Source organism: Aspergillus bombycis (genome assembly GCF_001792695.1).
Source record: "Aspergillus bombycis strain NRRL26010 chromosome Unknown contig00064, whole genome shotgun sequence".
Taxonomy (NCBI): Eukaryota; Fungi; Ascomycota; class Eurotiomycetes; order Eurotiales; family Aspergillaceae; genus Aspergillus; species Aspergillus bombycis.
Window position 1 is genome coordinate 101075 of NW_019170066.1, and position 23704 is coordinate 124778.

The following is a 23704-nucleotide window of genomic DNA, read 5'->3' on the forward strand; positions in this document are numbered from 1 at the left end:
ATGAAGTCGCGTCCCTGCTTGAATGGCCACCTCTGCAGTCGTTTTTCAACCCAGAATTGTCTTTACATGACCTAAACTACCGACACAATGATAAAGAACGGAATCCGCATTGCCATCGACAGAGGTGGCACCTTCACAGATGCCTGGGCGGATATCCCTGGCCGACAAGATCATGTCGTCTTCAAGGTTCTATCAGTATCTCCAGATGAATACGATGATGCCCCAACGGAATGTATCAGACGTATTTTAGAAATGGCAAGCGGCGAGGAGATACCCAAGGGTTCTCTGCTTGACCTATCGTCCGTTGAATCCATCCGCATGGGTACGACAGTGGCTACGAATGCGCTTCTCGAGCGGAAGGGCGATCGTGTGGCCCTCATGGTAACCAAGGGCTTTCGAGATTCGCTCTTGATTGGTAACCAGGCTCGGCCCAACATTTTCGATCTCTCGGTGCAACGGCTCAAGCAGCTCTACGAGACCGTGGTTGAAGTTGACGAACGCATCACGATTGAAGGATATAGCGAGGATCCCGAGCCCAAACCTATCGACGCCACATCTGACCCTGATCTCATCGTCGGTCTGACGGGTGAGGTAGTGAGAATATTACGAACGCCAGACCTGGATGCTGTTCGCTCACAGCTACAGACATTGCAATCGCAAGGCTACCAAAATCTAGCCATTGGACTCATGCATGCATATACCTACCCCGAGCACGAGCTTCAGATAACAAAGTTAGCCGAACAAATGGGCTTCAAAGTATCAGCGTCGTCAGTTCTGCAATCAATGGCCAAATTCGTCCCTCGAACCCAGTCAGCGGTGGCTGATGCTTATCTCACTCCCATGACCGCTTCGTACCTTGAAGGCTTTCGGAAGGGATTCAAGGGCCAGCTAGATGATGAAAATGCAAACAAAGTACTACTCAGTCAGTCAGATGGTGGCTTGGCAACCTGGAACAGTTTTTCAGGCCTCCGAGGAGTATTAAGTGGTCCTGCTGGAGGTGTCGTAGGCTTGTCACGAACATGCTATGATGCGGAGGAAGGCCGGCCGGTGCTGGGGTTTGACATGGGCGGAACCAGTACCGATGTGGCCCGGTATTCCGGCGCTCTTGAGCATATTTTCGAAAACACGATCGCAGAGGTTACCATTCAGACGCCTCAGCTGGATATCAACACCGTCGCAGCGGGAGGTGGATCAATCTTGACTTGGGAGACTGGTTTGCTAAAAGTTGGGCCACGGAGTGCTGGCGCAAATCCCGGTCCTGCATGCTACGGAAAGGGTGGGCCGTTGACTGTGACGGACGCCAATCTGCTACTAGGACGAATCATTCCGGAGTATTTCCCAAAGCCTCTAGATTTAGACGTCGTCAAACAGAAGTTTGCCACTTTGACAGACGTTGTTAACAGGGGAAAAGGAGGTGGAGATGCCTTTACCTCAGAAACCTTGGCGCTTGGCTTCCTGGCTATCGCGAACGCCACGATGACAAGACCCATCCGCAAGCTGAGTGAAGGCAGGGGGTACAGTGCTGCTAGCCACAACCTTGGATGTTTCGGAGGTGCCGGTGGACAGCATGCTGTCTTTATTGCTCGAGACCTTGGGATCCAAAAAGCAATCATTCCCCGCTACTCAAGTATCTTGTCTGCATATGGGATGGCTCTAGCCGATGTGGTGGTCGAGAGTCAGGAGCCTGTGGCGTGGAAGTTTGATCGACAGACTCTATCTGAGCTTCAGGCGCGGCTAGATCTGATATCTAAGAAAGGTATAGATGCCTTGAAACTCCAGGGGTTTCACAAGAAATCTATCGTGCATGAATACTTTTTGAACATGAAATATCAAGGCAGCGATACGACCTTGATGATCCGGAAACCTGACCAACTGTCAGACTTTGGAGCAGCGTTCCATACTAGACATGCCCAAGAGTTTGGATTCTCGCAGTCTCGGGATATACTGATTGATGACATCCGCGTGCGCAGTATCGGAAGATCCCGAGTCGTAGACACCTCGAGCCCATTCAAGGAACTGAATAAGCTAGATGACCGTTGTATAGATCAGCCACCAGCGCCAGCATTTACACGGAAAGTATTCTTTGATATACTTGGTTGGGCAGATACCAACGTTTATACGCTTCCTCGCCTGAGTCCCGGTACCCGGATCAGTGGTCCAGCCATGATTATTGACGAGACACAGACGATTGTAGTTGATCATGCAAGCAGAGCGACTATCTTGCCTGAACATGTGATTTTAGAAGTCGGAAGTGTGAACCAGGAGCAGCTTTCAACCAATGCTGTGGACCCCGTCCAACTGAGCGTGTTCAGTCACCGGTTCATGACCGTGGCAGAGCAGATGGGCCACACAATGGAGAAGACTTCTATATCTGTGAATATCAAAGAGAGGTTGGATTATTCTTGCGCCATATTCTCTGCTGATGGTGGACTCGTGGCCAATGCACCTCACATCCCCGGCCACCTTGGGTCCATGAGCACGGCTATCACGGCTCAGATTGAGCGACATCCACCGGGTGATCTGAAGCCCGGCGATGTCCTTATCAGTAACCACCCGGCTGCGGGTGGTACTCACCTGCCAGATATTACAACCATTACACCCGTGTTCGACGATGATGAGAACCCATCAGCGATCTTGTTTTACGTCGCTAATCGCGGTCACCACGCCGATGTGGGTGGAATTGCCCCAGGCTCTATGCCTCCCAATTCGACCGAACTCTGGCAAGAGGGAGCGGCCATTGAATCTTTCAAGCTTGTCAACCAAGGTGTCTTTGACGAGGTGGGGTTGATCCGACATCTGTACGAGATTCCCGGCACATTCCCGGGCTGCAGTGGCACTCGCACGTTGAGTGACAACATTGCCGATCTGAAGGCGGCTGTCGCATCGAACCAAAAGGGTATCCAGCTGATCCACGCTCTCATTAAAGAGTTCACCTGGCCGGTCGTCGAGTTCTACATGAAGGCAATCCAGGAAAATGCCGCGCAGGCTGTGCGGGACCTGCTGAAAGGCTTCGCCCAACGATACGAAGGCGGGGTGCTCGAAGCAGAGGAGAGGAACGACGACGGAATCCCGTTCCATCTGAGAGTGACAATCGATAAGGATACAGGCAACACCGTTTTTGATTTCACTGGGACTGGACCAGAACATTCGGGGAACTTGAACTCGCCGCAAGCTTGCTTACATTCTGCCATCATGGTAGGGATTTACGGGTTCATGGATATATGATGGTTGCTAACGAACTCTAGTACTGTCTCCGCTCGATGATATCTGCGGATATACCTCTCAACCAGGGTTGTCTGGCTCCTATCCATGTGGTCTGCCCCGAGGGTACTATCCTGTCACCCTCCATCACTGCTGCCACGGTCGGATGCACCACCGAGACGTCATCTAAGATCGCCGATCTTGTCCTCAAGGCCTTCCAGGCAGCAGCTGCTTCCCAGGGTACCATGAACAACCTGACATTCGGCTACGGAGGTACAGACCCCATCACAGGAAAGGTTGTCAAGGGCTTCGGCTACTACGAGACCATTGCCGGTGGGGCGGGAGCTGGACCCGACTGGGAGGGTACTAGCGGAGTACACACCCATATAACCAACACTCGCATTACCGACCCCGAGATTCTAGAAAAACGGTACCCAGTCATTCTACATGAGTTCTCCATCCGCCGGGGAAGTGGCGGGGCAGGTCTACATCGGGGAGGTGACGGATGTGTCCGTAATATAGAGTTCCGTATTCCCCTTCAGGTATCGATTCTGTCGGACCGACGGGTCACAGCACCCTATGGAATGGCGGGTGGGAAGGAGGGGAAGCGTGGGGAGAACGTGTGGATTCGGAAGGATCCTGTCACTGGGTCCACTCGGAAGGTTGCCCTAGGTCCCAGGCAGACGGCTCAGTTCCGGCCAGGGGATCGCATTGTGATTTTGACGCCTGGGGGAGGCGGCTGGGGGGAGGAGTCTTTGCGGGACCAGAAGGAACCTGCGGCTCTACGACAGAAGATTGACGGTGCGGACCAGAGTCTACTGAGGACTCAAGGGAGCCTGTATGAGAGGAATGCCGTTGCGGTGGGGAATTAATAGATCTTTTCTCCTACGCTACCCAGGTTGATTGTGCTATTATGCTTGGACAGAGAAATTATTCGGATATTCTGAACACAAGGAAGTCAATTCTGAGTCCACAATGGCTTTATCATCAACTCTTGAGTGACGGGGAGAAGATAAACTACTGAGGATACAGTATAAACGTAGAAGGTTAACCAATCATATGTATCGATTCATTTTATTATTTGATCTCATTGATCATGGATTTTAAAATCTGCTTGGCGCTCCGAAGGGCCAATGGGGCTAGAGACGATGATAAGAAACTCTCAGACTTCGGCAGTTGAAGCGTTTACCTCATTTCCTTACTGGCAGTTCAAGATAAGATATTTCGGCTCTCTGATTGGCCGGAGATAATCCTCCGTCTTTCTTATCGAGGAGTATCTCCGGAGTAGGAGCATCGGAACCCTAATCCTCCCGAGCGGACGGTCTTGGGGTTGTCTCTCGTACTAGCAGGGCGATAGTGGACTCCGCTGGATGACACGACTTATCGCCTAAACTATCGATCATGGAACGTATATGAATGGCCCGGGTGCGCCCTGGTTGTAGTGGGATTCATTCGATAACTCCAAGGGATCATTCCAGACGAACCACCATGGATAACTCAAAATCACCGGAGGACGCTGTGGTCAAGTCACCAGTGGATCTGGGGAAAGATGACATGGAAACGCAGGTGGTCGTCGCCGACCCAATTGACGCCTGCGCAGAGCGTGCGCTCGTCCGGAAATTTGATTTCCGCATCCTTCCTGTCCTAGCGATCATGTATCTCTTCAATAGCTTGGACAAATCCAATCTCGGGAATGCAAAGACAGCCGGCTTAGAGGGTATGAGACATTAGCCTTGAGCTTGACCGATACCATGCTGACACCTCTTGCAGACACCCTCAACCTCAAGGGCGACCAATACAACATCATCCTCAGCATCTTCTTCATCCCTTATGTCTTGACGGCACCGTTCCTGGGCATCCTAGGCAAGATGTACGGGCCGAACCTTGTTTTGCCCAGCATGATGCTCACCTTCGGGCTGTGCACGGTCTTAGTGGTGGTTGTGTATAATTTTGGAGGCCTGATGGCGATCAGATGGTTTCTTGGCATGTCCGAGAGTGCCTTCTTTCCGCTCGTGATCTATTATTTGACAACGTGAGATCCTCCTCCGGCGCCCCCACTGATTCGACTGGTTAGCTAATATGAACTGTCCCAGTTTCTATCGTCGAGGTGAACTGGCCAGACGTCTGGCGATCTTCTACGCCGCACAGAGCATTGCTTCGGCTTTCTCCGGGCTTCTCGCGTTTGGTGTTTTCCAGATCCACTCCGGTCCGCTGACCCCATGGCGCTATCTCTTCCTCATTGAAGGCCTGGCGACTGTTCTCTTCGCGATTTTTGTCTTCTGGTATTTACCTCGTTCAGCATCCGAGGCGAGCTTCCTCTCCGAAGCCGAGAAGGCACTGGCATTCACGCGGATGCAGCTCGACAGTTCCGCTGTCGTCAACGAGAAACTCAACATTCGCGACGCATTCCGAATCTTCAAGCATCCCACCAGCTGGGCGATTGTGGGGATTCAAATCTGTCTCGGCGTCCCTCTGCAATCTGTCCAGCTGTTCCTGCCCCAGATCATCTCCAAGCTTGGATACGGAACCGTCAAGACGAACCTCTACACCGTGGCCCCCAACGTCTCTGGCGCCGTCGTGCTCCTCATCCTCGCCTTCTGCAGTGACTGGACGCGATGGCGATTCCCATTCATCGCCCTGGGCTTCTTATTCACCTTCTTGGGCATGATCATTTACGTGGCGATTGACCCCGAACAGAATATCAACGTGGCCTACTTCGCCTCGTTCATGATGACCTGGGGTACCTCCGCTCCATCCGTGCTGTTGGATGTCTGGTACAACAACAACATCGCCAGCGAAGGGAAACGAGTGGTCCTGACGAGTATCGCGGTACCCCTTGCGAACCTGATGGGTGTGGTCAGTTCGAACATCTTCCGCAACCAGGATGCCCCGAAGTACCTGCCTGCGCTGGTCACCACGGCCTCGTTCGGGGGGGCGGGCATTATCCTGACGCTTCTGCTTGGGTTTTGGATGATGATGGATAACAAGCGGCGCGATCGTGCACAAGGGGTCAGCTTGCGGGCTCTGGATGTCCCGACCGAGAGATTAGCGGAAGGCCCCAGTAGTCCGGATTTCCGGTGGTTTTTATAAAAGTCCCCATGATACGATCGATCTTTATGAGTTAATGTCCTGTATATATATACCTTTAATGATAACTTTCTTCCTCTCATCACATTCTCTTTCTCTCCGTTTCACTTTTGGTGCTCTGGTTGGTAATGTTAAGCGAACGGTCTGAAATGCACCGTCCAGACCGTTTAGTCTAGACCAGCCTGATTTGCGGGTGGCTTCAAAGGTCGTCCACACGGTCGTACACTACCCCCGACGGTCTTGCCGGCAATACGATCTCCATCCCGCCACCTGAGGTGACATTCCAGTCGGATATGTCCGACGAATGTGTGCGTGTTGTGTTGTATCTGGGGGTGTGTGGAGAAGAGCGGGGTTAGGTTTATATTCCCGAGTCGGAATGGCCGAGGGAGGAATGTTGCCAGTGATGTGGGCGACCATGAAAAGCGTCGCCGGAAACCACGGGATTGGTGCCTGAGGTCGGACAAGTCCGGCTCTCAGCCCTATCAGCCACAGTCATCCTTGGGTCTTGGCCCCGAGTGCCACAGGTGACAGGGCCCCGTCGCATGGTCGGCATGAATGCGGAGAGACCCTCCCGCAGTCGAAGAGTCATAATGACACGGAGGCGATTCCGTCGTCGGCGGGAGATCGCAGATATAAAAAAAATAAAAAAAAAGCAAAAACCAAGATCGAGAGGGCTGATCGTGCCGGTGCCCGACGTTGCAGAGAATCCATTCTGGTATCGCAAGAATGCCACCACGGCCTTAGCCCAAAACTTAGACTGCATTAGGGTGTGACTAGTGCTGACGCTGGACTCCGCCCCGCTCGGCTCATTCGTTCAACCTGACCCCAGTTTCAGCCTCGCTTGGTCACCCTTTCCCTTTTCTTTTTCATCTCTCCGCCATAAACCATGTGTGCCTGCGACAATCTCGAGAAGAGGAGATTCATGGACAAGACGCGACAACGGAACTTTGCCAGCAAGAGGTCGCGGACTGGATGCCGGACCTGTCGGTGAGTCCTACGAGTAAATGCCCCGCGCGACGTGTTGTCTGGCGTGACACTAACCGTCGATCGCACTCAGGGCCCGCCACGTCAAGTGTGATGAAGCCCCAGGGGCCTGTGGAAATTGCACGTCGAGTGGTCGCTCCTGTGATGGCTACGACCTGCAACGGCTGCCGCCGCCGGCGAGATCCAGCAGAAAGAAGACGCCCTGGAGTCGGCTGCTCCCCGAGGTAGGCGGTGGTATTCGCTGGATCACGAATACGGATGAGCGCCGCTGCTTCTCCTACTTCCAGTACTACACCGTCCCGACACTTTCGGGATTTTTCAATTCAGTGTTGTGGGAAAAGCTCGTCCTGCAGATGAGCTATGCCGAACCCGCCGTGTACCATGCGGCTGTGGCGCTCAGCGCCATTCACCAGGATGTCGAGATGCACGGGATGCCCTTGCCCGGACAGGAGCTGGAGCTCTACAACACCTGGCATCGATTCACCATGGAACAGGCCGGGCGGTCGTTCGCCATTCTCAATGAACGCCATTTCTCACAAGACCCGCGTCTGCGGGAGGTCATGTTGCTATGCTGTCTCTTGTTCGTGCTGATGGAGCTACTACGCGGGCGATATGATGATGCCTTTCAGCACCTCGAGGGTGGCCTACGGATATTGAACGAGCTGAAGGCTCAGAGACAGCTCGTCTCTTGGGCCCCGCATGAATCACCGGTGGAAGAAGCTCTCGTCGCCGCATTCGCACAGTTGGACATTCAAGCCGCGAGCTTCAAGGTTGGAGGACCGATCTTACGCATCGAAGACGAGCTGGACGTTTCCGCCACCGAGGACTATCTGTTATTTTCTAATGTCCGTGAAGCACGCCGTGCCATCGAGCCCCTATTAAGTCGTGCCTTCGGCTTCCTCATGGACTGCTGGTCCAAGCCCGACAAAGAAATAATATGCCACTATAAAGGGCTACAGCAGGAACAACAAAAGCTATTCTCCGAGTTGAACCACTTCTCATCACAATTCGACGCCTTCTATAATTACTCATATACGCGACTGGGTCGGAAAGACCAACGAGGAGCAGATATGATCAACATCCTCCGACATACCACATCCCTTTCAATCCGAACGTCTCTCATCCGAGACGAGGTCTTACTGAGTCAATACCAGCCCGAGTACAAAGCCAACCTCGCTCTCGTAGAAGCGGTAATGTACAAGTTCCGAGAGCGTCCCAACTACACCTTAGATATGGGTGTCGTTCCCCCGTTATATATCATTTCCATTGGCTGTCCCGATTACAGCCTGCGCTGGCGGGCGATCGAGCTGCTTCGGTCTTGGCCGCATCGCGAGGGGGTCTTTGACTCGAACTGGGCAGCGTTTATTGCAGAAGAACATATCAAGACTGAGTTGCGGTTGCAAGGATTTCATGGGATTGATGGGCTATCGGCTTCTGCGCGAGATAGTGGGAGCCCGACGAGTTCGGTGGCGTCGAAGGAGGATTCAAAAACCGAGGGAAAATTGGAGAAGGGGCGATGGTCCACTTTAGGACAGGAAGAATATTCAATTGAACAGGGTCTGGAAAAAACGAAATGTATGGAGGATTGGCCTTGCGTGCAGTCTCTTATGGCTGCGAGGCGGAGATGCACGTTATGACTCTTCTTGGATGCTCGTAAATAACTATATATATCATGGCGATAACATGTATAGCAGATATCGTGGCGGGAAAAGAAAACAAAAAGGCATATCGCTACCCTGTAGTTTGACACTCTAACCACAGAATGTGAGAAGAAGTAGATTACTAAGGACCCTCTGAACATTCAACCAAACTGTTTCGGATCACTGCCGAGTCCGAACGGTGGTTTCCAATGCCGTCTCAGCTAAAGTGCCAAGTCCGGGGCAAGTCCAACCAACCCAACATCCTTTCGCTCGACAAACAGGAACCCTGCTCTTTTACCCGTTTACCCAGGGAAGAACGGTACATTCACAGTTCCCCCCGTCTCCTGCAGAAAGGCCCTGCATCCGCGGGTAGCTGAGGAGGCCCGATCTGCCGAAAGCGTGAGGGAGGCTAAAATGAAGGCGTGTTTGCGGGGACACCTGCAGATCGCCATATTCTCCACCAACGGGAGGAAATAAAGTACCCGTCGAGCTTGGCCAATGTCGGCTTTTGTGGTCAGCCCTGGTGGACCCTCACTCAGGTCCGCTTTGGATTAGGAAAGGAATTACTGGCCCGAAGTATTAGGCTAAACGTGTCGACCTCGGTGAAACAGGCTGAAGAATGGCATCTCGTAGGTCGATTGGGAATATAAATAGGGCATTCGAGCTGGTTTCTGTTTGATCACAATCGGGTCTATCTATTGCATTGCTATCAACTCTCGCAACTATTCCTTTTCTTGAAAATGGTACATCTCAAGGCACTTGCTAGCGGCACTCTCTTCGCCTCCCTCGCCTCATCGGCCGTCATCAGTCGACAGGCTGCCGCCAGTATCAATGATGCCTTTGTCGCCCATGGCAAGAAGTACTTCGGTACCTGTTCGGACCAGGCTCTCTTGCAGAACAGCCAGAATGAGGCCATTGTCCGGGCGGACTTTGGCCAACTGACTCCCGAGAATAGCATGAAGTGGGATGCTCTTGAGCGTTTGTCTCCTAGTCTCTTGCTGTTGGATGTGTGCTGATGAAAGCAGCGAGCCAGGGTAGCTTCAGCTTTGGTGGAGCTGATTTCCTGGTAAGTGTCTCACTTTGCGGGAGTGAGTGTTGATGCTGACGAGGTATCCTAGGCTGATTATGCCAAATCCAATAATAAACTTGTGAGGGGGCATACTTTGGGTTTGTTACTCTCCTCCATGTGAACTGGGTGTAATCACCGATTGAGGTTAATGCGTGTTTAGTCTGGCATTCGCAACTCCCGTCCTGGGTGCAGGGGATCACCGACAAGGATACCCTGACTGAGGTGCTCAAGAACCACATCACGACCATCATGCAGAGGTACAAGGGTCAAATCTATGCCTGGGTACGTTGCCATTGTGCAAATTCTTGAGTTCAGCTCTAACCCAGCACAGGATGTCGTCAACGAGATCTTCGACGAAGACGGTACTCTGCGTGACAGTGTCTTTTCCCAGGTCCTGGGAGAGGACTTCGTCCGAATTGCCTTTGAGACTGCGCGTGAGGCGGATCCTAGCGCTAAGCTATACATTAACGATTACAAGTAAGCGATCATCCAGATGCACATACCTGTGGCTAACAATGTTAGTCTGGATTCGGCGGACTACGCCAAAACCCAGGGAATGGTTAGCTACGTGAAGAAGTGGTTGGACGCTGGTGTTCCAATTGACGGCATCGGTAAGTTATCACCGTTCTGTGGATAGGATTACCTTCTAACTTAGCGCAGGCTCCCAGTCTCACTATAGGTAGGCGTCCCGAAAAATGATGTAACTATGTAAACACTACTGACTGCTTAGCGCGAATGGCTTCCCAATCTCCGGCGCCAAAGGATAAGTCTCTACCTCCAACTGTGAAATAAAAAAAAGCTAACAACAAGCACAGCTCTGACCGCGCTCGCCTCGACCGGTGTTTCTGAGGTCGCCGTAACCGAACTGGATATCGAAGGCGCTAGCTCCGAGTCTTACCTCGAGGTTAGTGAAAGTGTCCACGTTCTTCGTTAGAAACTTACTAATCTCTACAGGTGGTCAACGCCTGTCTCGACGTCAGCTCCTGCGTCGGTATTACTGTGTGGGGTGTATCCGACAAGGTACGTCTCTTACAGTTTTGGCTATATAAGAGGAACCCGGACTAACACGCACAAAGGACTCATGGCGCTCCAGCACCTCCCCATTGCTTTTTGATAGCAACTACCAGGCCAAGGATGCGTATAATGCCATCATCAATGCTCTGTAAATCGGCTTTTCTTGTATCTATCACACTTATGGACGTGAGTGGGTGAGTCTGAGGCAGTGGATATTCAAGAGTCAAATTACACGGTAGTCTTTGCTACTGCGGGACATTTGCTTCTGCTACCCAGTTACCGATTATCTCTGTACATACAATCAATTGGACTGCCATTCGTATCTATGTAAGGGCCTTCACTGGCGGGTGGGGAATTCAAAGTGTTTTGGATTCACTGGCATAGCTTCACTATAGTTCAGCAATGACGGTAGCTATTTTGCCTGAGGCACCAACAGACCATCCTTAACTCTTCGCTCACTTCCTCTCCCTGGTCTCTTTTTCTGCTATGATCTCCGTTAGGCTTCATACTCCATAGGGAGTCTCTACCCTATCTCAGGGATAACACAAGTCCCAACCTGTCTTGAAAACTTGTTCTTTTGTTTACCCCATCATGTTACCCAAAAGACCTCTCTCCAGTCCTGTCTCCCCTTCTACAACAGAACTCCGAAGTAAGACCTCCAAGGTAGTCTCACCACCTTCCGCATAAACTATCTTCAATGTAATAGTACACAAAATACCCACAATAAGAACCTTTACAGAGCTCGTCTTTGACGAAATCCCCCCCGAGGATGGTGACTTGATCTGTCGCTCCCTTGCCGCATCGGCCTTGGTCGAACAAAGTAATGCTAGGTATGATTGACTGTCACTGAAGAGAAACTGTTGTACCCAGCTAATGCTTACTTGCCATGGCCTAGAGTAAACTATATTTCTGTAGCAAGGACACTGTAGATACGAATTCTTTTAATATAATAATATTTTTTAATAGTAAAATAGATAAAATAATATATCTAAATATAATTAATGATTGAATAAAATAGATCAGCAAGGGAGAAAGTGTAAGACAGGCAGGATATATCACATACTACATATAGGGATAATATATATTATTTAGAGAAGTGTACAGCAATCTCTGCCCATGACAATCTCTCTCTCTTTCCTTCTCCCAGTCAGCCTGCATACCCGGTCCCTAAATCTAGACTGACTTCCAGTCTTATACCATTGATCTGCTCTGGATCGAACACCCCTCTAGCTCTATTTCACGGGACTAACTTTCCTAGGGGCCTGGGATCCACACATCTACCAGCTCCTTATATTTTCTATCGCATATTGACCTATGCCGGCCATATCCAGGACTGTCTGCTATGGAAATAGATGTTGCTACTTGTCGATAATTGACCACGTGAGCGGCCGTGGTCGAAGCGCTCCGGAAAATAGACAACAGGCTGAAGCGCCCAGGTTATTGGACTGCAGTTGTCTCAACAGTCAATGAGTGGATCATTGGCTGAGGAGAGATTTCATTGGTATCACCACTGAGCCAGACATACCTTGTAGGAGTTTAGCGTATGAGTCATAGAGGGGCAAGGACTGTACCTACTTGGCTGCAACGTGTGGATATACATTTACGTCAATAGCCGGTACGTTAAAAGTAGGTGGTGAGCAGGTTCAACTATAGGACAGCTGAGTCATGATAGTATTTTTGTTTTATATTTCTAGATAAACACAGTTGTCTGATGATGGCTTTCTTGGAAAGCGGCATTTTGTATAATAAAAACACAAACTGCGTGAGATAATGATGATAATAGGCGTTGAGGAAAATTTGCCGGCTCAGCGGTAGTGCCCGCTCGGTGGTTGATTCTGTTAACTATCACCTGAGATGTATAAGAACTACATCTCTCCTATCTACTAACAATCCCTTTCATTGTCATCTGCAGCCATCATTGACTACAATAAGGAGCAGATATTAATGATAGTGTTCTATGTATAGGCTATGGAACCCTTCCTTGTGATCAACTCGCTAGCTATTTATCACACAAACAGGCATCTGTCGCGCGTGGTCAATGTCTCGAGGTCAAAATATTGCGAAAAGGTACGAAATAAGATAAGGTAACTGGCAAGACCTTGCATCATCATGAGGATCCTAACCTAATTCTGTATGCCAGTGGTATAGATCTTGATATTCTCGCCGGATGGATAGGCTACTAGTCTCCCATCTGGTGAGAATGCCAAGCTGTTGCAATGTTTACCCCAATAGCTCGTGAGTCTTTGCGCCGCGCCCGTGGAAACATTCCAAAGCCTAACAGTTTTATCATCAGATCCTGATGCCGTCATTTTTCCATTCGGTGAGAATGCCACAGCATTCACAGGTTTAGAATGGCCAGCCAGAATCTTAATCATTGTACCCGTGCCAGTTTGCCAAAGCCTGACTGTCCTATCACTAGATCCAGATGCCACCACTGCCCCATCTGGTGAGAATGCCATTATATTTATTCTCTGGCGATGGCCACTCAATGTTGAATGCATCGTGCATGTGGTAGTGTTCCAAAGAGTAATTTCCTTTCCAACTACACATGCAAGCATTGACCCATCTGGCGAAAATGCTATACAATTCACCTTTTCAACCGAGGTTCCTCTTAACGTTTGGAATGCACCTGTAGCATTGTTCAAAAGCCCAAGACTGTCATCATGAGTTCCCAATGCCACCATTCTGTTATCTGGCGAGAATTCAACTGCGGTCAGGCGACGGTATGGGTCATTCAATATCCTGTGCATGTTGCCTGTAGCACTATGCCAGAGCTTGTAATCCCCATCGAGAGATTCTGACGCCACTAGATTTCCGTCTGGCGAGAATTTGATAGTGCTCACACGGCCAATATGGCCATTCAGTACGACTTGTATTGTGCCTTTAGTAGTATCCCAGAGCCGGACTGTTTTATCCCGTGACCCAGATGCCAGTAGTCGTCCATCTGGTGAAAATACTATTGTATTAACACGGTCAGAATGACCATTAAGTACGAAGTTTGTTATGCCTTTGGTAGCATCCCAGAGCCTAACTTGATGGTCCAAAGATCCAGAGCCTATAGTTTTCCCATTTGGGGAGAAGGACACACACGCTACCAAACGGGAATGTCCTTTCAGTGTGGTGTGACTAGCCTGTTCGATATTATCGTTTCGAACTGGCTCTGGTCGTATTATCTTGTCTTTGGACAATTGGATCGGAGTTTTTCCACATTCTTCAGTATTACGTAGCGTGGCAGTTCCACCTGATAATCTCAGGATATCCAAAGATGCAAATTCTTTAATGGCGGATAAAATGTGTGTGCTCTTCTCAGGAGCTGAGTTCTCTTCTAGGCGATTTTGGCTTTTGGTATGGTTTGATCTGGGTGCATCTCCATGCTCTGTTGCTACATGCTGAGACAAGTTATTTATCTCCTTGGCTATTTCCGGATCTTGATTCAACATATCAAGTTTGTTAGTTGCGGTGGTATTCAATGCGGGACTAGGACTCGTTGCTTTCTGCTCTTGCGTTGTCGGGAGATGGTTGCTCGGATTGGTGGAAACCGCAAGGATAAGCTCTTTGGCATATGCGGCCGCCGCTGTCACTGCATATAGTTGCCACTCCTCATTCTTGTGTGAGTCGGCATAGTCACTGATACCGCGAATGACTAGACATGGAATATTATTCATGAGTCCTGCCGCTTCCATCTCCACACAGCATATCCCAAGCTTTTTAGCTAGCTGATCTCGTCGTCTGCTATCTTTCATGACTTGATTTGCCGATGCAATCCGTCCATAATGGACGACAGGGTCATTGTTGCTTCGTAAAGAACGTCGAATTATTTGAGCTGGGTCACACTCCTTACATGTATCGCCATCTCTGTGAGTGTAGTCTGTTCGAAATAAGCGATCCTCCTGCTCCGGTCGTGCAAATTTCGCACTTGTAGCCTGGACATGCGAAATAAATTCAGGAACTTGACTGCGTTTCCAGAAGTCAAAGGATCGGAGTTTTGAGACGGCAGTCAACAAGATCTCTGGTGGCCGGTTAAGCATACCAGTTCGGTGGAAATGTCCACCGCTTAATATTTTACCCAAATCATATTGTATCACGCCTCCACAACCTTCTTCTGGCAGGCCCACCACAATATCACCTAATCGAATATCTCGACCGCTGCTTGGCGCCCCTCCACCAATCCCGACCATTAAACTAAATCGGACGAAGGGGAAAGTGGTACGCAGTTGTACTGCTACCGTCGCAGCAGGGGCGATGCCATATCCGCCACTTGGTAAACACGCCATAACAACATTGTGCTTACCGATGTTTCCAAGGATATATGTATTTTGATCTGCCTGCGGTATGTCCAGGTCTGGGTGTATTTTGTCCATCATTAGGTACGCAGCTGCTAACTCCGGAGGCAAGGCGCATATCCACCCGACTGTGTAATCGTCCCGAGAGAGTGTTGTCATTACTCTTATCAAAATGTGCGCAGTTTAACAACAAGTATATGTCTTATTTTAGGGTACCATAGCTGAGAGCATAAGAGCAAGGTTCAGAGTGTTGTCTTTGGGGAATAAATGTTAAGTGAGGGGAACAAAGAGAAACGATGGTAAGGCTGCGAGTTAGCCACGGTCACATGGCCATCTTAGTGTTTAGATAAAGTGAGCTAAAGATGCAAGGCTGGAGCAATCTATTCTCATTGAAACCAGAATTCCATTTGCCGGATATAGGATTTCCCTTCTAGGTATTGTTCTATCCTTTGCACCTCCTTCTGGACGGCATTGACCCCACAACTGCTTTTATACTGTCCGATGTGTTTCCTACTGCTGCTGTATATGGTATTCGCAACGGGCAGAGTCGGTCTGGGTCGATAATTGCAATTATTAAAAGATATTCTGAAATTTTAAGCTGTTAATATCCTTAACAAAGACAGTCAGACAATATAACACCCGGAGGAAGAAGGACAGTCCTTACTGGCAAATCTTCAGCAGTATAATCCACAGAATCAGATATAAACTCTCCGTATATAAATCTTAGGTAGGGCATGTGAAATGGATCAAAAGAAATTGTGCCTACCGCTAATGGGTCGATTGTCAGCGGCTGCAGCATCCTACCGTGTCACTCTAACCAAATTAGAATGGTTGTATATGCAGGCTGGACCGGGCGCTTGTAAAATGGTGAAGAGGGGTTGCTGCTCCACCCATCTTGAACTCTTTGAACTATCTGACACTCTACACCACAATAATTGATTTATCCTCATTCCAATCCACAGTAACCATTGCCTTTATCAATCACATGCAGCACTGCTGCGGATTAAGACTTTCTTAGGTTAGACATTTTCTTTGCAAGTCACCTAGGTTCCGCGTTTTAGCAGAGCCAGCCGTGATGGATCTTGATACGGTGGATCTTAAGCACCGTTGCGCGGAATTCGACATAGATGGTGATTGCTGTAGCAGTTGCAAGTCTGCCTTGTCAGTGGATGGCTTCCGTCATATGCTGGAGCAAAGCCAGGGTTATTTGCACTCTGACTTGGCCACACTAAAGGAGAAGGACAGCTGTCCGCTCTGTAGAGTAATACTTGGCTGCTTCAATGGCAGTCGTCTGTATAAGCGATCCTTCCGAGAGGAGTCTGTGAATGTTATTCTTCGGATTCAAGCTCGGCCAAAGTGCAACGGTCTGAGTCAAGGCTCCGCAGGCGAGTCGCCCATGCATGTGCTCTCCATTAGTCTACATTCCATTGAGTTTGCCGATGTCGTCTCGGATATCAACTATGAGTTGGACATATTTGCCTACGAAGGTTTGTGACCCGTCCATACGCTGCATTCGCTTTTCTTACTTTAGATTTCCAATTGGTGATAGATGCCCATGCTTACTGAGTATAGACGACCCAGCGGCGTCGTGGGTTTTGAGTCGCCCACCGGAGCTTGATGTCACGTCGCCAAGGACAATTGCAAAGGCAAAGGCCATGATCTCGGAATGTCAATTGCACCATGTTGATTGCCAGCCAGCCAGACCTCCTAGCTCCCGACTAGAGTAATCAACGTACAGGAAGCGGCATCGCCAAACGTCAATCTCCATTCCCTAGACGGGGCCAGTGGATACAGTCAATACCTTACCTTGAGTTACTGTTGGGGTAGAAATCAGCCACTTGTCACGTTAAAACGTAATTTCAACGACCTGAAGAATGGTATTGGAGTGACCTTCCTTCCACAAACCATGCAAGACGCCGTGCAAACTACTCGCGACTTGGGGTATCAATACTTGTGGGTCGATGCCCTCTGTATTATTCAAGATGACGAGGAGGATATAAAGAGAGAAATAGGGGCCATGGCAGATATATATCGCAACTCGACAGCGACCATTCTAGCAGCAACGTCCAGATCTGTGGGTGAAGGATATCTGAAGAGTTCTCGCAAACATCGTCCTTTCATTACGTTGTCTGTGCAGTTGCCGAACGGCAAAACTGGCGAGGTTCAGATCGGCCATCCATGCCAATTTGCCCACTTTGGCTGGCATCTTGATCCTCTTGCTCAGAGGGGATGGGCACTACAAGAGTCCCTCTTAGCTAGACGAATTTTATACTACGGTCCTTATGAGGTTCTTTTTCACTGCCAGACCCTTGGATATAGGCGCCTTTTGCCAAGCTACATAATATATCCCGAGAATGAACAGCCTTCTTCGCGATCATTGTTCCATTCACAGGATAGAACTGCATCTTGGTCAGAGCTTGTCCGTCAGTATACGTTTCGCAATCTTACGTACAGCGAGGACCGACCTCGAGCAATCTCTGGGATTGTCGCGACCCTCGAAGAACTTTGGAACGACAAGTGCGTCTTTGGTGCGTGGGCCAGTCGATTTGTCGAGCACATGACATGGTTTAACGTTGCTGGTTTTCGCCCATCTTTGCGGAAGTCGAATCGCGCACCATCATGGTCTTGGTTGTCAATAGACGGGCATGTAGCTATTCACTGCATATCAATACTGCGGTCTGATTGCGTTATTACTGCTGACCTGATCCAGGTAGCTGCAGGTGCAAAACTGACTCTGATCTGCCGAGTGACTCCAGAGCACAAGTGGCCAAGCTTGGAGCCAAATCTCTTCGACATTTACTGGGATGTTGACAATACAAACGATTCAAGAGGAATGCCCTATTTCTACTTGTACCTTGGGGTCGAAGCGCGCCTATCGCCCGAGAAGTGGTATCACGCGTTCGCGTTGGCTGTTGTCCAAGTGGAGGCCCACGTGTTTCGGAGAATTGGATTAATCATCGTGCAATCGGGTGATATGAAAGTGGTGCGACATCTCGAGGAAACATTGCATGCTCCTCAGCCTATAACTCTTGTATGAGGAAGCGAGATGAAAGTGCTCTGGAGGTACGAGCGCTCATGGTAGATCGTTCAAAGAGTTGGACTCAGCTCTTATCTAAGGAATTCATGGCCTTCTATATAGATGCAGAGTTGATCGAGGTTCCCGAAGAACCACCCGACGGAGGCCTATGGAATACTCATTAGCGTAACATAACCATATTCCTTGACCCACATTGATACTCACTGGGAACTGCTAACATATTGTCATGGACTTTAAGTATCGAGTTTTCACTGCGATGTCGAAGGGTTAGGCTGTGGATATTCAAGATTGTAGAACTGATCCAGAAATAAGTAATAAGATAGGTTATATACATAGTGGCTCAGGGGATTATGTCATGATTTTGGGGTTTTTTATAAAGACTAATTCAGAGTACTCTTAATAGAAAGATAGTAGAGAGAGATGGAAAAATAGTTATAAAATCTATAAAGATTTTTTCTAAATTGTAGAGTAATATAATTTAACTACTGTAATGTAGCTATAATCTAATTTAATCTCTTAAGTATAGTTGTGGTTTTAGGTAGGAACCACCCTATCCGCCGATATGTTCTTTTTGAATCTGGAAGATCTGCGCAATTTTGCATAAGAGCGGATGACGAGGAGGATGGGACATACACCACCTGAGCTGGAGATAAGGAAGAGCTCACGAGTTCAACGGTCTGATAGCGGTTTACGTTGGGATCGGATACCGTTGCCGAACGCTAGACTATTGATATAACTGAAGATGTATGGGTATATAAATCGATGACTACATTCAATATAGGATAGGTAGGCTAGCTACCGCGCATCATCTTCGTCCAGAGCTCATGATTTACTAGATCGACCGTCAACAATGGCTATAGCATATGATATTAGCCTCTAATATAATCTTGACTACTCAATTCCTTCGCAGATTAGGTAGTGTCTGTTCATGTAAAGCATATTCACTCCTCCACGCCTGCGTAATAGGTGTCCCACGAGAACCAATCAAACATACTGTCAAATGCCTTCCGGGGCGGATTACGGGAAGTGTCTCTGTCACTGACACCAGAGTGAAGACTGGCCAGGTTCTGACGACCAAAATCAGCCATAGGCCATGTGAGAGTCAGATCAGCAGGAAGCCATTCCAGGTAACTAGCGATGTCCGGCTCCCTCATGTCGACTTTTGGCTGAGTCTCGCTACCCTCAGCGTGCCTGGAGGCAAACTCGTTCATTGTTCGGTCACTGTAGCCAGACATATTGCATTCCCCTGATGGTGATATGCTGTGGCCTTCTGTGGATGTTGCCATGTAGTCCGCTGTTGGGGCGGACGCGTTCTGGCGGACGTGAGTTTGTGCCAGCTGAAGGAAAACGGCGGCGACGCGCTGTAATCTGGCGCAAATAGTCGCCAGTAGACGCATCTGGGATCGCATTTCCGCGTAATAGGTTACAGTCGTAGATAGCAGCTGCAGGTCCTGTTCAACTGCCGGTGTCCAGCAAGTGTGATGAACGATATTTTCAAATATTACAAAGAAAGGTGTGAAAGGATAATACAGGAGCTGCCTGAACCAATCGTATTAACACACGGGCTTAGCACGGTGAAAGGGATACTTTTCATACCAAACCACTCCATTGTATATCGAACTCCAATTTGACACTATGGAACTCAAGAGAGAGATAGCATCCCGGGCAGATGACAGTCGCAGAGTCGAGTCTGATTCATTCCCCTTTAGCAGGATGACAAGAATGTGCAGGTAGTGAAACTTGATGCTGTTAATCCCCAAAGCCATCTCCTTGCGGTGATTTGCATTTGCTGAGACACGTTCAGCGTTCATAGTTTCTGTAAGAACCTAGCACGAAGGTAAGAATTTTCAAGTTTTGAATGCTTTGATCAATGCTGAATTACTGACCTGGTTTGTGTGTTGATACCATTCATCCAGTTTACACCGAATCTCCCTCTTTGCAGGTGAAGAAACATCTGTCGCTAGGACGTCCAAGACAAGTCCTATTAATTTCGAAAGTTCCATCGAGCTCTTGAGAAGCTGGGCACCGAACATGGAAGCCTTTTGTGCATTTTCCTCGCTATCACGAACGTGGAACCTGAGCAGAATATTGTCATCTGGCAACGGTACATCCTGATACACGGCTGTCGGAAGAAACGCAGGGCGACCAAATGCAAGAGAACACGATTTATCCATGACAAAAAGAAGCCAAAAAAGGCAAAGTTGCTTTTGTCTCCACTCAGCAGAACGGTGACCCAATGCGTGCAATCCTAGAGCCTCGGCCTGCCGGCAGGCGTGTCCCAGTAGCATCCACGACAGGTTGGGCGCAGCATAGTCCTCACCATGTGCGGCCAAGATAGTCAGCGCCTGTACATTAGCTTCACGTGGTTCAAGGAAAATACGACTGTCATTAAGCGCCAGCTGTACATTACGCCGCAGCTTTCTTGTCTCGTCACTATCGTCATCCCGAGCTGATATATCGGACAGTAATACGTAGTTGAAGTAGACAACCCATGCCTTTTCCCGAACGTTGTGCGGCTCGAAAACGATCTGCCGGACCATCTCCTCAGTTGGAGCAGAAAAGAATGGTTCGCCGACCTCAGCAATCTCCCAAAATTCTATTCGATGAACGACAGATCAGCTCTAATATGAGAAGCCCAGTTGAACAGCTTACTGCTTATCAAGTGGTATCCCACCGGCCGCGAGGGAATGTAAAAGTGCAGAGGGTCTTCCGTGACACCTTGATCTACTTGTGCTGAGCCCAGGCTATTAGAGAGATATTGAAGCTCTGAGTGGGCGCTCTGACGAGTCTCATCACATGATGGTCGAGGGATCGCATCGATGTTAGCTGGTGTCTCTCGTAAGAAAGTAAAGGAATGTGAGGGCCCTATGTATAGGTCGGAATTAGAATCGTTTGTTGCAGCTGCCACTGAGTGACTTGGTTCAGTTGGCCTTTGATCGTTAGTCGATCTCGGAGGTGCCGAAAGAATAACTTGCAAAGCGTGGTCGACAGAGTTAGTTAAACGTTGTACTGTGAGCTCCAGGTGCCGCAGTCGAGTTTCGAGGGTCGCATGTGCCTCTGGCCTTCTTGGAGACTTAGTTGAATCACAGTGTTCAGGTCCGATGGATTTGGAGTTGATCTCACACGCGATTGATACCCGGCTGGGAAGCAGACGGCACCTCCCTCGAGTAGTGACAGCTCCCGGGCCATGGCTTGCAGCTGTTGCATTTAGGAAGCTCGCGGGAGCATCTTAGAAAGATCAGCTCAGCATCTCTTGCTACGTCGATAGGTAGATGGAGTATACTTCAGTTTTTTTGTCGACAATAGTCACACTGTGCAGGGGCTGATCAGTGGTGATAGCTATCGTCGGGAGTTTTCCCTTTTCCTTACCGCGTATCGAGCGAATATCTGCGACGATCTACTAACTTCCATTGTTGAGGGGCATCCGGAAGGGTTCCGGTGCAGCCGATGTGACAGAGTGGTTTGCTGTATAGGATGAACTCAAGTAGTAGAACATGCAAGCCTGCAGGAAATGTACATGAGGTTGGTTGTTGACTGGCTACCGTCGGAGGGTATCCGAGTTCAACCAATCAGATGGATGCGAGCCGGACAATGCCGACATCGACTGTACGGCACAATATAAAACAAGTCAGATCATCGAATTCTAAATACTCGGTGTATCTTTTACGGATTTTCCTACTCAAGTGTTTGGACTTCACCAGCTGAGCATCAACATAGTTCGCAACAATGGTATCGCAACCTTCCATCGCAATAATCGGAGCGGGGCCAAGTGGCCTCGTATTCGCACGGCTCTTAGAATTGGGTGGCATCACTGACTATATTATCTACGAGCGCGATGATTCGGCTACATCAGGCCCCTGGCAGCAAGGAGGAACTCTTGATTTGCATGGGCCTTCTGGGCAGCTGGCCCTGAAGCGTGCCGGCCTATTTGACAAGTTCAGCAAGGATCTCGCCCGCTGGGAGGCATCTGGCTTGCGTATCGTCGACTCAACGGGGAAAACAATTGGCCAAATGGGCGAGGGTCATGATGCCCCTGAGATTGACCGTCTCCAGCTGCGCCAGCTTCTTCTCGGCTCGCTGCCCGCGCATAAGATCCGTTGGGATCATGCTGTCAGGACCGTTGAGAGGAAGGCAGATGGCCGCATCGCGTCTGGTGATAACGGCTGTGTTATTCACTTTGCTAATGGCACTTCGGCGACCGGGTTTCGGCTTATTATTGGTGCTGATGGGGCTTGGAGTAAGGTGCGCCCTCTGGTACGTTGACAGGATATCCCTCAATCTTTGATCAAATAGGTGGCAATCACTAACCATTTGCCGCTTAGTTCACCTCAGCAAAGCCGGTATACTCAGGAAAAATGTTCATCGAAGGGAGCCTGTCGCATAGCAATCCCAGCTACACGATAGCTACCGAGATGGCGGGCCCGGGAAACATGGCAGCCTTGGGCAACGGGGTCAAGATGGCAGTGCAGCAGGTCTCCAATGGCACTTATCGCGTGTACTTTGGGTTACCTGTACCTGAAGACTTTTACCACCACCGTCAACGCAGTACTATCACTGATACCGACACCACTAGCAAAACTGAGGTTATCCGACAGCTCCTCTTGTCGTCCAACGATATCTACGCCACATGGGCACCGAAACTCAAAGCTCTGGTCGAGACTGCTGAGGGCCCGTTCCGTGCTTGGCCGTTGTACCGCATGGAACCTGGGTCAGTTGGTTGGGCCCGCACCGTGGCTCCTGGCGTAACATTACTGGGGGATGCGGCGCACCTTTCGACCCCTTTCGCTGGCGAAGGCGTTAACTGCAGCATGTACGATGCAGTTGTGCTAGCCGACCATATTATCGAGCAATGCGATGGCGATGTGAGCCTTGTCAATATGGAAGATACTGCGTTGGAAAGGGCCCTGACCGCGTATGAAGAAGACATGTTTCTGCGCGGTCGGGACCTGATTCGGTGTAGTACGAAGAGCGAGATCATGCTCTTTGCCCAGAACGCTGCTGCGTTGGTTTCCCAAATTGCTCAGTTAGACTGAACAACTAGAGAGTGTTGACAAGTGAAATAGGAGTAGGTAAATAGAACAGAAAATATATCTCTATCAAGATCATTATTAGCATAGAAGTCGCCTCAAATAGATGTGGCCTTAGCTCTAGATGCCTATGAATCAACGATGGCTTTGTGAGGAATGGACTCCACATAAGATGGCGTATAGAGTATATCCGGGTGTTGCTGTCACCACTATCGACCTTTCTTTCCTCCTTTCAAGGGCATGTTGGAGCCTTGAGTTATCCCTATCAATACAGCAAGGTCGTATTTATCTTTCCAACCTAAAACTGTAGGCCAATAAGACTATATCTATTCTCAAGACACTATATCCATTTCAACCGTTGA

At 49.4% G+C, this 23704-nt stretch overlaps 8 protein-coding genes across 8 annotated transcripts; 6 read left to right on the top strand and 2 right to left on the bottom strand.

Annotated features, from left to right (window-relative positions):
• Positions 1-87: 87 nt before the first annotated feature.
• On the top strand, positions 88-4073 carry ABOM_007584 (putative 5-oxoprolinase; the record flags this gene model as incomplete). The annotated part of the gene is made up of 2 exons (XM_022534713.1): positions 88-3195; positions 3246-4073. The coding sequence occupies 2 exons, from the start codon at positions 88-90 to the stop codon at positions 4071-4073; spliced, it is 3936 nt and encodes a 1311-aa protein (XP_022387518.1).
• Positions 4074-4680: 607 nt separating this feature from the next.
• Positions 4681-6291, top strand: ABOM_007585 (putative MFS transporter; the record flags this gene model as incomplete). The annotated part of the gene is made up of 3 exons (XM_022534714.1): positions 4681-4918; positions 4972-5233; positions 5295-6291. Coding segments are annotated over 3 exons (1497 nt in total), but the record flags the coding sequence as incomplete, so codon positions are not given.
• Positions 6292-7174: 883 nt separating this feature from the next.
• On the top strand, positions 7175-8909 carry ABOM_007586 (Zn(II)2Cys6 transcription factor; the record flags this gene model as incomplete). The annotated part of the gene is made up of 2 exons (XM_022534715.1): positions 7175-7275; positions 7346-8909. The coding sequence occupies 2 exons, from the start codon at positions 7175-7177 to the stop codon at positions 8907-8909; spliced, it is 1665 nt and encodes a 554-aa protein (XP_022387516.1).
• Positions 8910-9652: 743 nt separating this feature from the next.
• ABOM_007587 (endo-1,4-beta-xylanase) lies at positions 9653-11147 on the top strand (the record flags this gene model as incomplete). The annotated part of the gene is made up of 9 exons (XM_022534716.1): positions 9653-9890; positions 9938-9978; positions 10031-10079; positions 10142-10263; positions 10313-10458; positions 10504-10592; positions 10797-10885; positions 10936-11001; positions 11058-11147. 9 exons carry the CDS (start codon positions 9653-9655, stop codon positions 11145-11147), a joined length of 930 nt encoding a protein of 309 aa, XP_022387515.1.
• Positions 11148-13118: 1971 nt separating this feature from the next.
• ABOM_007588 (Pfs domain protein) lies at positions 13119-15437 on the bottom strand (the record flags this gene model as incomplete). The annotated part of the gene is made up of 1 exon (XM_022534717.1): positions 13119-15437. The coding sequence occupies one exon, from the start codon at positions 15435-15437 to the stop codon at positions 13119-13121; it is 2319 nt and encodes a 772-aa protein (XP_022387524.1).
• A 916-nt stretch (positions 15438-16353) lies between these two features.
• ABOM_007589 (HET domain-containing protein) lies at positions 16354-18315 on the top strand (the record flags this gene model as incomplete). Its single annotated transcript, XM_022534718.1, has 4 exons — positions 16354-16765; positions 16851-16960; positions 17017-17925; positions 17989-18315. 4 exons carry the CDS (start codon positions 16354-16356, stop codon positions 18313-18315), a joined length of 1758 nt encoding a protein of 585 aa, XP_022387523.1.
• A 941-nt stretch (positions 18316-19256) lies between these two features.
• Positions 19257-21504, bottom strand: ABOM_007590 (fungal specific transcription factor domain-containing protein; the record flags this gene model as incomplete). The annotated part of the gene is made up of 5 exons (XM_022534719.1): positions 19257-19854; positions 19912-20141; positions 20202-20911; positions 20968-21388; positions 21439-21504. The coding sequence occupies 5 exons, from the start codon at positions 21502-21504 to the stop codon at positions 19257-19259; spliced, it is 2025 nt and encodes a 674-aa protein (XP_022387552.1).
• Positions 21505-22041: 537 nt separating this feature from the next.
• Positions 22042-23348, top strand: ABOM_007591 (FAD-dependent oxidoreductase; the record flags this gene model as incomplete). The annotated part of the gene is made up of 2 exons (XM_022534720.1): positions 22042-22569; positions 22638-23348. 2 exons carry the CDS (start codon positions 22042-22044, stop codon positions 23346-23348), a joined length of 1239 nt encoding a protein of 412 aa, XP_022387553.1.
• Between the last annotated feature and the right edge of the window lie 356 nt (positions 23349-23704).